We start from the raw sequence: 14,884 nt of genomic DNA on the forward strand, positions 1-14,884 counted from the left end.
TATATCACATGAAAAGAACTATGGGAATCATATTTGCAGAGAATCATGAAACATCAAGGGTATAGCACAAGAGGTGTCCTTGCGCAGGTAAACTTCCCCTTGAATAGGGGATATGAAAATGTAGAAAGAGACCGCTGGGCCTGCACGGAAAATGATAATGACAGTGAGCTGGGCAATTTTGCCGAGTCGTCTAGCTGAGAGTTCCCACGAGGCAAACCTCTGAGAGAAGCCCTGCGCGTAGTGGGAAATGGATAGCAGGGAAGAGCGGACTAGCAGAGAGTAATTGCTTTGAGAGTCAAGAGATCTTCATGCAAGGCTGAGCGTGGATAGCAAGCGACTCTCGCGAGCAAGAGAGACATTGGTGGCGCTGCAGATTAATCAGGCACATATTCGGGGGCAATATTGAGCCTGGGCTGACTTCAAAGCGAAGGATCGGTTTTCCAAGTACCTTCAAAATACCACAACAGTGAGCTTGGCATCCTCTACTGAGAATCAAGTACAAGGTGGGACTTACCATCGAAATTATGCTTCACAAAGGCCATTGGATGGTCAGTCTCCATAGCACCCATTTGCCCAACGCCGGGGCTGAAGCTAGTGATGGGTAGAACGACCACATCGCCCACTTTGCGGTGTTCAGTCTGACCACTGAAATCCTCATACGTGATATTCTTCGCTCCAGGTGAGATGTGGAAATACTCTGGGTTGTTGAAATAGCGAAAGACAGCATCTGTCCAGGCACCTGGGCCCGTAAACTCCATCACCGTTTTGTCCATTTTGCCCACCCTAAGAATACCAGCCTTCTTCATACGGATCGTCTCCTTAGTAATATGAGCGACCATGTCGCGCAGGATCGGGTGGCCCGGCTTTGAGACTATGGTCCATTGGCAAAATTGAAGGCGACGCGAGTACCAGTCATGCCAATCAGGCCGGTCAGGATCAGCTTCAATTCCAACAATGAAGCCCACTTTTGATCGATCGATCTCATCGGGGAGCCAGTATGAAACCGGTTTCAACGCGATAGTATCGATATCGCTATAGATACCGCCGCGTGCCAGGAGCACCAGGTATCGGAAGAAATCTGCTTTCATCACTGCCAGTGGAAGAGCGTCATAGGCCTCGAACACATCTGGAACCGATCCATACAGATACTTAATCAAATGCCGCTGCGTATCATCGCCAATCACTTCATGTGTGAATCCTGGGTGTAAATTTGTCCAGCTGGACTCGGGACCGCGAAGGCCCTCGTTAAACCAAACGGACGACGGAGCGTACTTCCATGTCTGCCAGATATATGCCGGGAATTTACTTTGAAAGTCGTAAGGGAATTGGTATCGAAGACGATCAATCAACGGCGAGGTGGAGAGAGCGCCGAGGGGTTCTTGTTGCCGGCTCTTGGTCTTCTTCTTAGGTTGTGCAAGCACCTCTTGTTCCTCATCGAAGATATCGGGAACGGTCTTATACCCAGGAGCGCCGCGGACGTCGGTCGATCGACTCGAGTGGATGACGAAAATGAAAGTGAGGAGGAACAGAGCCGCAAGTACGGACTTGCGGAACGTCGGCATGATGGGCGGGAAGCGATCGGCACAATCGGGTTCAAGGCCCCCTGTCAAGGTTGCGGGGGCCACGCGCAGGGGTGCGACAGAGCAGTCACGCCCTCTGAGAGCGGATTAGGGAATGAGCAAGCTTGTCTCGGAGGTGAGGATACTAGAATGTTGATGGGCGAGACGAATTGACAGCGGAAGACAATTTCGCGTACAAGTGTCGGGGAGGTTCAAGCGCGACGGAATCCGGAAAATGACATTTCGATTTTAATGGGCTGTTGGATAAGCCCAATGCGTAACTGACAATACGGCCCCGGTCGTAAGTAGGTCCCGCGGAGGTAGGTGGTACCGCAAACAGAGAAGGAGGCGCGCGCCGAGACGGAACGCCAATTCGGGCCGAATGAGAGCGAAATGGCGAAGAAGGTCTTGAAGGAGAGAATAAGAAGGGGTATTTTCAATCTTCGCTGACTAGCAGCGACAAAATCCGGGCCTGCCTGCAGTTTTATGGGAGAAGAAAAGGATTGCGTATGCTGCCGTCAACGGCGTCCGTTTGAGGTGGAGCCGCTCACGTGGCCCGTAGTCCTCGATCCATGCATTTATTTACTTGCCATCAGATCCCGAGCTCCTCTCTATTTCCCGGATGACCATTGCCGGTAAATCATCTTCCATGGAACAAGAAGGTTGTGGAAGAACTTTACTGAAAAGGAATACAACTCAGGGTATCCGTATCTCTGGGTTGATTATCATGCGACTTGGACCTTATTAGCTTCGGGCCGACAGGGGATGCTAGTTAAAGCCTTGTATAGGGGTACAGGGCGCTCAAGGGGAACCATTTTATTCCCACCATGAGAACTTCGATACATACATATCGTATAATCATATGTGCCACTTCAAGATTTAAATATCTTCTTCCTGAAGTGCTGTTTTTTATCCACCTATCAACTTTAACAGCGACTGGCTTCGTCAGTGTGCTTTAGCTAACTTCCTTAATAGGATATGATCGGCCATATTCAAGAGCTGAAACAACACTTAAAAAATCTCAAGGGGTATGCGCGGGAACACTTTTCTTCGTTGACGCCACTTGTCATCATTAATCACCCTGGGAAGCCCTGCATGTGCCAGTAACTCAGCACAGGCTTGTTTGCCTATCTTACTGGACAGCAATATATTGGGCGACCCCAGTCTATTGTAATTGTGATGCGCCCGCCCCTTGTCCACTCTCAGTTTCATCTAATACTTACCCCTGAGCGAATGTATTCGTGCTCTTCTAAGAAGCAGACAGACTAAGATGTCCCGCTGGTAAGAGGATCAAAGCCCTGGGCATTATGTGTGATTATTACCCCTGTGGAGGGTAGATAGGCTTCATAAATCGTGAAAATACTTTCTAGGGGCTGCTTAAACAAGCTTTCCTATACTGTACTGTACGGAGTAATTCATCATCCGGTGACAATTGATTACGCAATGCGGTTTAGCGTACTCCTTACAATTTAGTACCATGCATCTATCCATTACGTAGTCATCCTGTCTATAAAATTCCCTCTTGCCACTGCTACGATGTAACACACTTTTACCTTTTATCCTCAATGTCGTCAGTGTCTAGCCTTTGTTCAGATTGAAAATTGCCGGGATGTGTCGCAGGATGAGGAACATCTAGCGGGGGAGTCTTAACAGATGCTGAAAATATAGGTCCTCTCAAAAAATATCTCTGACGTTTCGGTGCAACTAGCGTGTAGAACAATGTCACCTGTTTGCTGTGCATATATACCCTGAGAGCTGAAGCAACGGACTATCGGGAGTGACTGCATATGTCCTTCTGTCCTTGGCCCCGCAGTGCTTAGGTAGCAGTAGGGCTTTAGGTCCCTTTTTGAACACATGCGCGAATAGGTGGGGAAGACCTTCAAAACACAAACCCAGGATCAAGAATGTATTTAGTTTATTCTTTCATATCTTATATATTGGATTTCTGGCAAGTAGCCCCAGGCTGTTTTGGTTGTCAGTAGAAATCTTCCAATTTTTAATTACCTGTATAAATCTATTTTCAATATTTCTCTGCAAATGTGGCCCTTTGTTACAATTGAATGGTAACCATTTGAGCAAACTTCCCCTGATATCTCAGACAGACCATGTAAAAACAATTTCTAGGGGGACAAAGGTTCGAGGTGAGAACAGTCGGCTACCTTAATTGAGCCGAAATACCCACCGATAGGCTTACTGATGCCAAAGACTTTTCGGTTATACCTTACTAGAGAATGTGTGGATTTGCCAGTCTTTCATACATGCCCCAGTTGAGTATGTTAAATGTTTGAGTGTCGCTGGGATCGCGTAGAGGCTATTTCCGCTCCCAAATTCTGCGTTGATCATAAATTTATAATTACAATAGAAGTCAGGTGCACACATTGTCCAGACTGGCATCCTACTTGAGTTTTAATATATATTTACTGAGTTGAGTGAATGGAGCTCCTCATGAAGCGAGTTCCCTCTACCCACTCCAAGAAAGGAGAGTAGTTGCTTTATTCAGCCATCGATTTTGGACAGTAGTAATAAATATTTCATGCTTTTTTATTCACGTCTGGTTGGAGAGGGAATTTTTTACGGTATTTTCTGGTAGTGCTTCAGACTCGGCCTATTGTTGCTAGCAATGTCATCTTGATTTTCCTTTGGAAAGTGTTGCCAGAGATACTATAATGACGTGAGAGTCTAATAGTTATCGGTCACTTTGAGGAAGAATTGCGATAATATCCTCTCATTGAAACCAACTGAAAATTCTCCCTTTTTTAATTGCTTGGCCTAACAGCAGCCATCAGGGATGATTTTATAGACAGACGAAATACTACGCTGACAATAGATAGTCAAAGTCCCGATTTTGGGAGTTTCGAAAGAGTGAAGATGAACTCAAAGTTTCAATCCACTAGATGTATCAATGCCTACTTTTAGCTATCAAAGACTTTCCCTGTGTGATGGATATAAAATAACAGTATTATTTCAGAATGGTTATCGAGATTAAAGGATGAACTTATTGTTATCCAGTACACCAATATACACAGTATAGCCCGCATCATGTCCTTGAAACCTGACACCAGCCCGCCTACTCCACGTGCTGGACAATCTTCTCCGAAACGGTGCCATCGGCTTGCTGGACGACGTGGTCAACCTGCTGGGAGGCCTTGACCGGGTTGGGCTGCTTGTACACCCACTCGAGCTCTTCGAGAGTACGACCCTGTGCTTCGACACTAGAAAGGGTTAGCAGGCATTGGTTATTGGATCAAGAGGAGAATGCATACCAGAAGAAATACCACAGGACGGCTTCCACACAATCCCAACCGACAAAGACCCAAATATAGTTGAGGCCGATATTTTTATTAGCAATGGGGGTACAGAAGGTGTTGATGAAACCCAAGCAGCCAGTCAGGAAGCCATAGAAAGCCAATCCCTTGGCACGGCGCTTCGTATCGAGCGCCTCAACGGGCAGCACACCCTGAAGGGGAGTGTAGGAGAACGAGTTGACGACATTAAACAGGAAGTAGAAGGCCAAGGCGGCGTTGGCAGCCGACTTGTTGTTCTCGTCTTGACCGAAAACGTGGTTCGCTGCTCCGTTGATTGCCAGCATCACCGCGCAGGCAAACGTACCGAACACCAGAACTTTACGGCGTGGCATTCGATCCGTGAGAGTCACCGCTGTGCCTGCACCAATGGCCGATAGCACGGAGTTGAGCACATTGTATCCGAGCTGCTGGGCGGTGGATTTAATACCCAGCTCATCGAAAATCTCCGCATTGAAATATCCTAGTCCGTTGCCGGAGAATTGGCCAAAGACACCCATCATCAGCACCTGCGACGACCGCCAGCGGCCCTCGTGCGTATCGAACAGGCACCGGAAGTCCCACCATGCAATTTCTTTGTCTCGCAGCTCCTGTCGAATACTTTCCTGGATTTCTTCAACTTCCAGTCTCACCAGGCGGGAGTCCGCGCTGCCATTGCCGTGATACTTGACGAGGAAAGCAATCGCCTCTTCTTCACGGCCGTGCGCAAACAGCCATCGGGGGGATTCGGGGATGAACCAAACGGAGCCGAGCACAACAAAGCACGCAAAGCACTGGCAGATGAATGGGATTCGCCACGACCAGTTGTTGTTGATATATTGGGTGCCGAAGCACACCAGCGCCGCGGGGATCGAGCCTCCAAACCATCCACAGTTGTAAAATCCGGTGCATCGACCACGCCATTGCGGCGGCGCGATTTCCATCGAGTACGCAGGCGCTGCGACCGTCATAAACTGGATACCACAACCGAGCACCAGACGGCCGACTGTCACCTGAGCCAAGCTAAACGAGCTCGCTGCGATGATCGAGCCGAGGATGATACCAATCGAGCCAAATATCATACCCACCTTGCGACCCCAGCGGTCACTCACGAGGGCGGCAAATGGGGTGGTGATGATTGAGCCACTAGTCCGGTCAGATTATGCATGTGAGATACCAGATTGAGGGGCCACGTACACACTGTAGAGCGAGGAGACGACCGAGACCTGCCAGCCTGAGTTTTGGCTGTGCATGGTCTCCTTGAAGTAGGGCATCACCGTGATAGAACCGATCAGCGAGCCGTCGTATCCATTGGCACAAGCGCAGCAGAAAGCAACAAACACGCAATCTGCATGGGTTAGCAGGGGCGTCCAAAGCCTCTCGGTGGAGTCAACGTACAGTATAGATGGATGGTCGACCGTCCCCAGCGGGGAATATTGGACTCCTGAATTGCAGCATAGAGCTCGGCCTGGCCTCGTCAGTGTTTTGCACGGTTATTCGCGAAACTGGGTCATTTCCAAACATACATTGTACACCTCCTTCTGCTTGGCCCCCGCATTTTCAGCCGTCTTGCCTGTCCCCTCAGCTACAATGGGGATGTGGGCCACCTCGCTGATGTCGCTCTTTTCTTTGGTCATGGTGAGCTGCGTCGCACAGATGATTGTTCCCTCTGTCGAGTCGCCAGTAGACAGCGGGAACCAGGGCCTTTATGTGCCTCCGTGAAGCCTTGCATCGTTCGCGCCATTCCATTTCGCCAAGGCTCGCCTCCCTGGTGTTAGTCTCGAGACCGGCAAATCGGGCCGCATCGGTTCTCATTCAACAGGGCCAGGAAGCAAGTCAGCATCCATATCCGAAACGGCCTGGAGTCCCCCACAAAATAGCGTTAGCGTGGGCGCTGGGGAACGGCCTGTAAGTGGCCGCCAGAATGTGGAGTGCGGCCCCAAAGGCTCCTTCTGCCCAGAAATGCCACGGATCATCGCTCGGCGTTGCTGCAAGAACGGAGAACAAGGGGAACCCCAGACCAAAACGGATTGGGGGTGTCAGACCATATCACGTGTCCAGGGGACACACGGCGAAAAACACCGCGTCGCTGCCAATTTCCAATGTCTATTTCCTCGGGCGTGTCGATGGTCGTCCTAGACAGAATGATACCTCACTGGCAGAGAGCTTTTCGCGAGGGAAATTACCTGGCGATACACGGACTCAAGAATGAGATGAAGCTAATGTCAGCTCCAAGCATGGCTTTAAGCCTCTGGGGCTAAAAGTAAGCAAATGTAAGCTAATATCCGTGCACTCTGGGCATCGATGGGAGAAGCCCGCATGATCGAGCCGTAGATCCGATCCCAGGATGAGAAAAGGAGCAGGTCTGCGTTTGCCACCTGGTTCACGAGTCCCGCTCAATGGTACACATCGAATGTTTTTCGAGAGTCATGATGAATAAAGAGTCAGTTCTATTGAGTGGCCTACCCTGAGTTCCTCTGTTGCTGTACTACTACTAGTGTAAGATGTAACTCGGATGACTGCATTATGAAAGATGGTTCGATGGTCATACATTATGCTATGCCAATACATAGATCGCTTAAGAGAAATTATCAATCTCGATCATTTGCCAGATTGGGAGAGGGGAAGACTGTGGCAAGATCGATACCTCTAGCCCGAGTACCTAGCTGCATGCTCCCTCTTCCAATCTCCTGGGACAAAATGCTCGAGCGGTCCCCCCCCCCCCCGGTTCCTTTCCGTTCTGCTTCTGGAAAACAGTGTCTGTGGCAACATGAACCCATGATACCTGTGAACAAAATGGGACTAGCCTTGGGTTCGCCTTCTTCGGGTATCCTCCTTTGCCCCAGCTAGCCGTCGTGATGTATACTTCCTGAAATTAGCAGACGGTAAGTGAGTCCATTTTAGGCCGTCGATTTGCAAGTGTTTCTGTCATGCATCCACATCATCCGTCCATGCCAAGGTCGAATAAGGGATGCAGTACACTTCTGGGATATCTGTCAAGGCAAGCTTCGCTTCCTTTTTTGTGTAGTCTCGGAATGTTTTGATGTTTCCTTCTCGTATGTTAGGGGCTGGAGGCGGCGGATCACAGATTCAAATACTAGCTCTAGTGAAGCATTCTCAAGATTGCTCAAAGTAACGAAAATCTCTTTGGCTGCTAAGTGAGGTCGTAGGTTGTACGGGAGACTTCGCTGAGTCGACCTCCGTTGCAGCTAGGAGGAAACTGTAGAGAATGGCGGAAACAACCTGTTGGCTCTATACGGGCGTAGAGCTGGTAACTATGCGAAGTTGGATTATGGTAAAGGTGATGTTTCATTTTTAGGGAAGAAGTCATGATAGCTAAGCTAGATGATATAGTTAACTGGTTGACTGTTGGGTACACCCATACTTAGCTTTTGGCTCATATGCAGTAGCCCCTACGTATCTCAATGGACACCTTTTACCAATCCAATCTTATTGTACGTCACATCCTGGTAGTATGAAGTAACCGACACGGCCGTTCTCCTCCGTTTCGTCTGGATGCGGCTAGACGCGTCGCTCCAGAGAGACATTCGCGAACCGTCGCTATCTACAACCGTATTCTCCTTCATGGCGGAGCTAGACCAACGCTACGGCCAATGGGCAGGAATGTCCTGTAACCGAGACCAGCCCCGCATAAACCCCCAGCGCCAAGTGCAGCAGCGCCTACCGATGCGCCTATATCAAGGTAATCGAGCGCTCCCAGGAACTCGGGCGCCGTACATGCCGGCTAACCCCCGCCATCCCGAGTGGACACCGAGTCCGACATGGAATAGATCGTACCTTGCCCCACGGCCGCAATATTGGCGATTCCAAGGCTCTGACCCGCAAGCGCAAGCGCAACCTTTTCCCGGTTCTCAGCCGCCAGCCCAAATCCAGGCTGCGTCCCGCGCAACTCCAAACGAGACACGAGCCCCATTGACCAATGCCGCAGAACAGACGCTGTTGAGCCTATCGTGGATTGCTCGGCTTGGGTCAAGGGTGATGTGAGATCACGCGGCAACGGTAACATATGCCACCTCAGGAGTTGCAATCGTTCCGCTGGGAAGATTCAAGACGTGCGACATGCAAATGGTAAGCTAAATTGAATAGAAGAAACATGTCGGGTCCGCAAATATTAAGTTTGGCTAAAAGAAATGTAATCTTCTGCAGTGACTCTGGAATTCCTCCGGGCTGAGTGCTTGAATGCCCTCACTGTGAACGCGGCCTGTCAGCGCAGATGGGATGAGCAAATGCGGATGGGATGACAAGGAGAAGGATGGGTCGATGTATTTGATGCAGAACAAAAAGACCCCCAGGGATGGGCCCTCTGGACGAAAAGCTGGGTTTGTTACCAATTTGTAACTATGCGAAGTTGGATTGCGGTAAAGATGATGTTTGATTCTTGGGGACGAGCCATGATAAGCTAAGCTAGATAACATAACCAAGCGGTCACGCGGGAATCGTGACAACAACGAAAGGGGGGAGATGAGGCGGAAGAAGAGAAGCAAGAAGGCCAGTCACAAGTGCCTTAGCAGTAGGAGATTGAGATAATTTAGTATAGACTATATCTATAGCCCTAGAAGGATCTAGGGGGTCTTCCAAGAAAATGGAGAGGTTAGATTATTATAAGTAAGAAGGTAGTAAGAGCTACAGTCATTCTCGAAACCGGCTTCACCAATACACACTTACACTCTCTTTCTCGGCCCCACCGCCAAGGCTTTAGCGCAAATCATTTATTTCGCCGGCCGCTTTAAATAGAGGGGCTAAGTAAAAGGTGCTTTGCATGTTACTGTTCTGAGTTCTGTAATACGCTATACGTAAGAACTCTCCATGGAATTCCATGGAACCACACAGTCCATTTCTGCAAATATAACTAGGGATCCTCCGTTGCCTTGTTTCGAGAAGATCCGCTTGATAGCATTAGCTCTGAATGTGTTTGGTTGCACGATGTGTACCTGAAATATTTGTTAGTATACACAACTGCGACCGTTATTTCACAATATTAGGTCGTCTCAAGACCCTTTTCAGCTATCGTTTCGAGTAGTTAGAGATTAGACAAATTAGCATGTAAGCCTCCTTAGAAATTCTCTACGTGTTAAATGGGGTTGCGCCTCAATCGAGGGGAGACCATGTACTCGACCAACTACTTGTTTGGCGGGACCCACTGGACCAAAGTATGTACGTTACAGTACAGTTAAGGCGGGGCGCAGTACAGTAATAGACTATCTATTCTCAACTCGCGATACTTAACGCATTCAATCTCTGCATAACCTGTTGCGTCCCATTATGATCGAGAATTAAGGCCTCCTCATAGCCTACCAGTGCTCGCTGGTACAACTTATCGGCCACCGGTATGCCACTATACATAACATTTTTTCTTTGCCGGGTGGGACTCGGAGTCAGACTCACTGATCACAGTCCAGGAATCAGACTACTTAGCTGCTCAGTGCCATCACGTGATAACTAGTGAGGTCTAAATGAGTGCTCACTAAAATCTCGCCGAACGCTTAACGTATTTCCTGCCTTTCCCGAGCACGCGAGTCTTCCTACCCACACATATAAGTCTCCGAGGTGAGCAATCCTGGTTATACTTTTAGCCACGCTCTTTTCCTGATGTCTACCCATCATTATGGGTTCGTTGGTCTAAACTTGTTACGTATGGGGTTCGTGCGGGCAGAAGTGAACCGTCCAGCTAAGCCACTAAATCCACCTAAAACGAAATTGTACATTACTAGCGATTAGGTGTAGAAGCAACAACACATCTCAGCTGTTCCTTTTCGCGCCACAATTAGATAGAATACTTAACCCCCCCCCCCCCCCCCCCACACCCTCGTCAAATATTTTCTGTCTTGATATTTTATCGTCTTAAGTCTCTATTCATATATTTCCCTCGAAAGCAGACTGCGAACTGCATTCCTTCAGTTACGGTTAGTCCTCTAATCCTCGCGAAAAATCCACACTCACTTTTCTCGTAGATGGTCTCTATCGAAGTTCCGCTTTTTAACAGTCACGAAGTGCAACTTATTGAGAAGACTGTCTGGCACAATGATCAGGGCGGCGAATGGATAGTAGCAAGACCCGAAGTGCACCAAATTACCACGGATCTCGGTGGCTCAGGCCTACTTAGGTTCAAAATCACTGATGGAGATTTCTTCACCGTGGTTGTAGGGTTCAACGAGGCTCGCGAACTGTGGTGTGATCTTCAGGTTGATCTAGGGGTTTCCGATACTTCAATCAAGCTACATCCAGAGTACCATGGGGGTCGCTTCGAGAATCAGAAGTCCCAGGAGGAGCTCAAGAAGACGACAAAGAGTGGGAAACAAATCAGGCTTGTACCACTTAACTATTCCTCCGGGCGCTCGGTTTTGTTTTATATCCAGTAATCCGGAGATTTGTCTTCTGGTCACTGGTATGGTTGTTTTTTTTTTCGCAGATTTACTACTTTTCCCAGGAACAGTGATTCAAACATCCCGTTTCTCTTCCTACAAGCAGAATATTTTGTAAGGATTACAACAGATCACTTTCCCTTAGTGTAGCTTAGCCGTAAACCTTACTACATAATCCTTATTTAGCATAGTAAAATGCGTCCCCTGCATATCGTGAAACCTCATATCTACCGTCAGAAACCCGCGGGAGATAACGACAGCCAACCAAACCCGCAAGACAGACGACACACTACAGGAGTCACGTGCAACCAATAAGAAGCATTACACATGTGCGTCCCAGGATCAAAGTGGGTCAGTGTGCATATTACGATGTATCGACCCACTGGTCAAAATGTCAATATGGTAGGATACGGTATAGGCTAGGAAAGGCGGGATCCAATGGAAGATGATGCTCAATATGGTGATTACTGAGTGAACTGAACTATCTAAGTGTATGGGCGGGGAATGTTGAATATCCCCTACCTTGCTGTCTAGCGTGTTACGGCGCTAGGTTCCGAGTATACCCGGGATACCATACAAAACATGTAGCAAATCGAGTATCCCTGTAATATCCTGACGCGCATGGAGATATGTGGGTCTCGCCCGTATTATGCAGTCTTCCTTCTCGACACAAAATGCTAAACGCCACAGTCATCATGGCTAACGAGAGAACTAGCAGTCATTTTCTTGGGGCTACGGTAACGACAGACTAAGGGTGAATGATAATTGTTGAGGCTTGCACTATTCGGTGGGAAAGACTTTCTCAGTGTGTACCAGTCAAGCCGGTTTCGAGAACGACTGTAAGTAAGAGAGAAGTAAGAGCTAGTTAAGGAAGAAGTCAGGTCCTGAGGAATGAGAATAGAAGATAATAGTCAGAATTCTGAATGTCTGAAGGGAGGGGAAGGCATGATATCGATACGCGCGACTCCAAGATTACTCTCCACGAGGGAGCAGGGCCATATCATGTGACGGGGGTCTAGCCTCGTGGAAAGATGAGGGATTCTCAGGGTCCACGGATCGACAGATGTCGTGATCCATCGAGATGATCTCGAACAGCGGAAATCCACGCAAGATGCAGCCACTGTCGCGCGCGAAGCCCCTCCCCGAAATTGAGTTTCGTGGGCTCATTTTGACCGGCGCTTGTGTGATCAAAGTCTAGTCCCCAGAAATGAAGGTTCCGGCTCCCCAAGGTCCGCACCGAACCCGTTTCTCGTGAGTGGCCTGCATCCGCGGATGTTCTCCATCGAGACTCTGTTGGTGCGACCGGTGTTGCCTGGCAGGCAGCCCCGGTAGCCAATTGATTGCTCATGTGTCGGCTTTTTAACCCCCGTTTTACTTTGGCTACTTGGCACCCCCGCACTTAATTGGCTCGCTGCGCCCCTTTCAACCCAGCGATAGGAGTCCATTTAAGGGCCAAATCACTCGCACAATTCCGTGTGCGAGGGACTATTGTTGGTCTTTCTGTTGGTTCAGCCTCAAAGATCAACGGTCTAGTAGTCCGACGGGGGAAAGGCGTGGATGGACAGCTCGCACCTCAACAACTCGCCCCAAATATCTATTTCTCCGCGGTGCCGAGTCTCGTCCACCTCATGCCTGCAGCAAGCTGACTTGTCTTAATTATTTGTACTCCGGTCTCGACACAATGTCAATGGCTGATCTCACCTAAGCCCGGAGAATAAGACAAAACATATAGGTGTCGAGGTTCGCATTGCGCAGAGAAGCCTCTGCAACAATCAAGATGCGCGACTTTTTGGCAACAGTGCGCTCCAAGGCTTTCAAGCCCACCATCTCGATCCAGTCTCTCCGCGAAAGTGAACTATCCGGGAGTGAAGACAACCAGAATGCTTTGGAACAAAAAGGATTGGCCGACCCCGAAAGTGGAAAGAAATTGGGCTTTTTTGCTCGCCCTTGGACACGGCGAAGAATCGCAATCGTCAGCGGCCTAGGGCTTTTGGTGGCGGTCCTTGTCGCTCTCGTCATCGCCTTGCCCATTGTTCTCACGCGAGATCATTATGGGCCGAATATGGGAGACACGTATACGCTATATCCGACCACCCACGAGGACCCGAGCTACCGCATCACGGAAAATAAGCCTGTCTTTGCCATTCATAATTTTCCCGATCCGGGCCTGATTCAGCTTAATGGCACATGGTATGCCTTTGGGACTAATCCGAGAAAGAATAACCCGGAAACAATTCATATTCCTGTTGCAACCTCGACCAACTTTGTGAATTGGACACTTCATGAGGGCTACGATGCCATGCCTACGATTGGTAACTGGGAACGGACGATCAATCACTGGGCCCCCGATGTTATTCAACGAGTAAGTGGAATGATCTGGCTCTACCAGAAAAGTATTTATCCCAGGTATCTCTAACATGAACTTTCAGAACGACGGCAAATTTGTGCTCTACTATGCGGGCGAGACCAAGGATTTCAATCGGCACCACTGCATTGGTGCTGCAGTCTCGGCTGGTAAAGATCCCCTTGGACCCTATATACCTCTGAACGAATCCATAGCCTGTCCGCACAAATACGGTGGGGCCATTGATCCATCGCCCTTTCGTGACGCAGATGGCAAGCTATATATAGTCTACAAAGGAGATGGGAATAGCGTCGGGCATGGTGGGTATTGCGGCAACAGCAGGAAACCATTAGTCTCTGTCCCTCTCATTCTCCAGGAAATGGAAAATGATGGTGTCACCCCGGTGGGTGACCCGGAGATTATCCTCGACATAAACGACACTGATGGTCCGCTCATTGAAGCCCCGAATATTGTCCGATCCAGTGACGGCTTCTATTACCTCTTCTTCTCGTCGCACTGCTTTACTTCTTTGGGTTACAACGTGAAGTACGCCCATGCAGCCTCCGTCAAGGGCCCTTATATTCGTGTGGCACGACCCCTGTTACAAACACACGATTTTGGGCTCCTGGCCCCTGGTGGTGCAACGATATCGCAAGATGGAAGCAAGATCGTATTTCATGCCAATTGTGACGGTTGGCGATGTATGTATGCCGGAGGCATTGACATTCGATCCAATAACCATACTGTGGTTCTGACTGCACTCAACCTGGAAGTTTCAGGTTCAAACTCCACCAATTCGACCACGAGTTCCTCATGAACCCCCCTCATCCATTAAGACCACTCTGTCTCAGCTCTCCCTTTCATGACCCTTTTTCCTGTAACGTTTTCCCTGTGTTAGCATTCACCTTGCATTAGCGTTCTGAGCATTCCTGATTTCTACACTATGGAACCGATGATACCCGTATGATGGTCCATAGGCATTGCATTCGTTACTGGAGAAGCGACTTCAACATTCAATGAAATAGACATCATAAAATTCCAAGATTTACCGATTCATTGGTGCACTGTTTTTCTGTATGCGCTATCCGTTTGACGCTGGTTTTATAGTTCGCGGCATAAGAAGGTCCGCGGGAAACCAGTACGGCCCCACCAATCAACGCGAGACCAGATGACGCGATATATGACTTACAGCCTGAGGCATGACCCTCGGCTCTCCGCCTGCGCAATCGGGAAATTTAATATGCTTCCATTCCCCGATAGCTGACAATTATAGTCCTCCGCTTCACCTCAGTTCTATTCGGCAGTCTGTCTGTCTGT

At 49.0% G+C, this 14,884-nt stretch overlaps 5 protein-coding genes across 5 annotated transcripts; 3 read left to right on the top strand and 2 right to left on the bottom strand.

The window, feature by feature from the left end:
• Window positions 1-482: 482 nt before the first annotated feature.
• N7462_003877 (glycosyltransferase family 32 protein) lies at window positions 483-1,562 on the bottom strand (the record flags this gene model as incomplete). Its single annotated transcript, XM_057075603.1, has 1 exon — window positions 483-1,562. The coding sequence occupies one exon, from the start codon at window positions 1,560-1,562 to the stop codon at window positions 483-485; it is 1,080 nt and encodes a 359-aa protein (XP_056935108.1).
• Window positions 1,563-4,626: 3,064 nt separating this feature from the next.
• Window positions 4,627-6,477, bottom strand: N7462_003878 (uncharacterized protein; the record flags this gene model as incomplete). The annotated part of the gene is made up of 5 exons (XM_057075604.1): window positions 4,627-4,771; window positions 4,823-5,986; window positions 6,038-6,188; window positions 6,239-6,308; window positions 6,367-6,477. 5 exons carry the CDS (start codon window positions 6,475-6,477, stop codon window positions 4,627-4,629), a joined length of 1,641 nt encoding a protein of 546 aa, XP_056935109.1.
• A 1,948-nt stretch (window positions 6,478-8,425) lies between these two features.
• Window positions 8,426-8,845, top strand: N7462_003879 (uncharacterized protein; the record flags this gene model as incomplete). Its single annotated transcript, XM_057075605.1, has 1 exon — window positions 8,426-8,845. One exon carries the CDS (start codon window positions 8,426-8,428, stop codon window positions 8,843-8,845), a length of 420 nt encoding a protein of 139 aa, XP_056935110.1.
• A 1,967-nt stretch (window positions 8,846-10,812) lies between these two features.
• Window positions 10,813-11,220, top strand: N7462_003880 (uncharacterized protein; the record flags this gene model as incomplete). The annotated part of the gene is made up of 1 exon (XM_057075606.1): window positions 10,813-11,220. One exon carries the CDS (start codon window positions 10,813-10,815, stop codon window positions 11,218-11,220), a length of 408 nt encoding a protein of 135 aa, XP_056935111.1.
• A 1,780-nt stretch (window positions 11,221-13,000) lies between these two features.
• Window positions 13,001-14,384, top strand: N7462_003881 (glycoside hydrolase family 43 protein; the record flags this gene model as incomplete). Its single annotated transcript, XM_057075607.1, has 2 exons — window positions 13,001-13,585; window positions 13,653-14,384. The coding sequence occupies 2 exons, from the start codon at window positions 13,001-13,003 to the stop codon at window positions 14,382-14,384; spliced, it is 1,317 nt and encodes a 438-aa protein (XP_056935112.1).
• Between the last annotated feature and the right edge of the window lie 500 nt (window positions 14,385-14,884).

Source organism: Penicillium macrosclerotiorum (assembly GCF_028827735.1).
Source record: "Penicillium macrosclerotiorum strain IBT 26536 chromosome Unknown utg000003l_segment0_segment0, whole genome shotgun sequence".
Classification (NCBI taxonomy): Eukaryota; Fungi; Ascomycota; class Eurotiomycetes; order Eurotiales; family Aspergillaceae; genus Penicillium; species Penicillium macrosclerotiorum.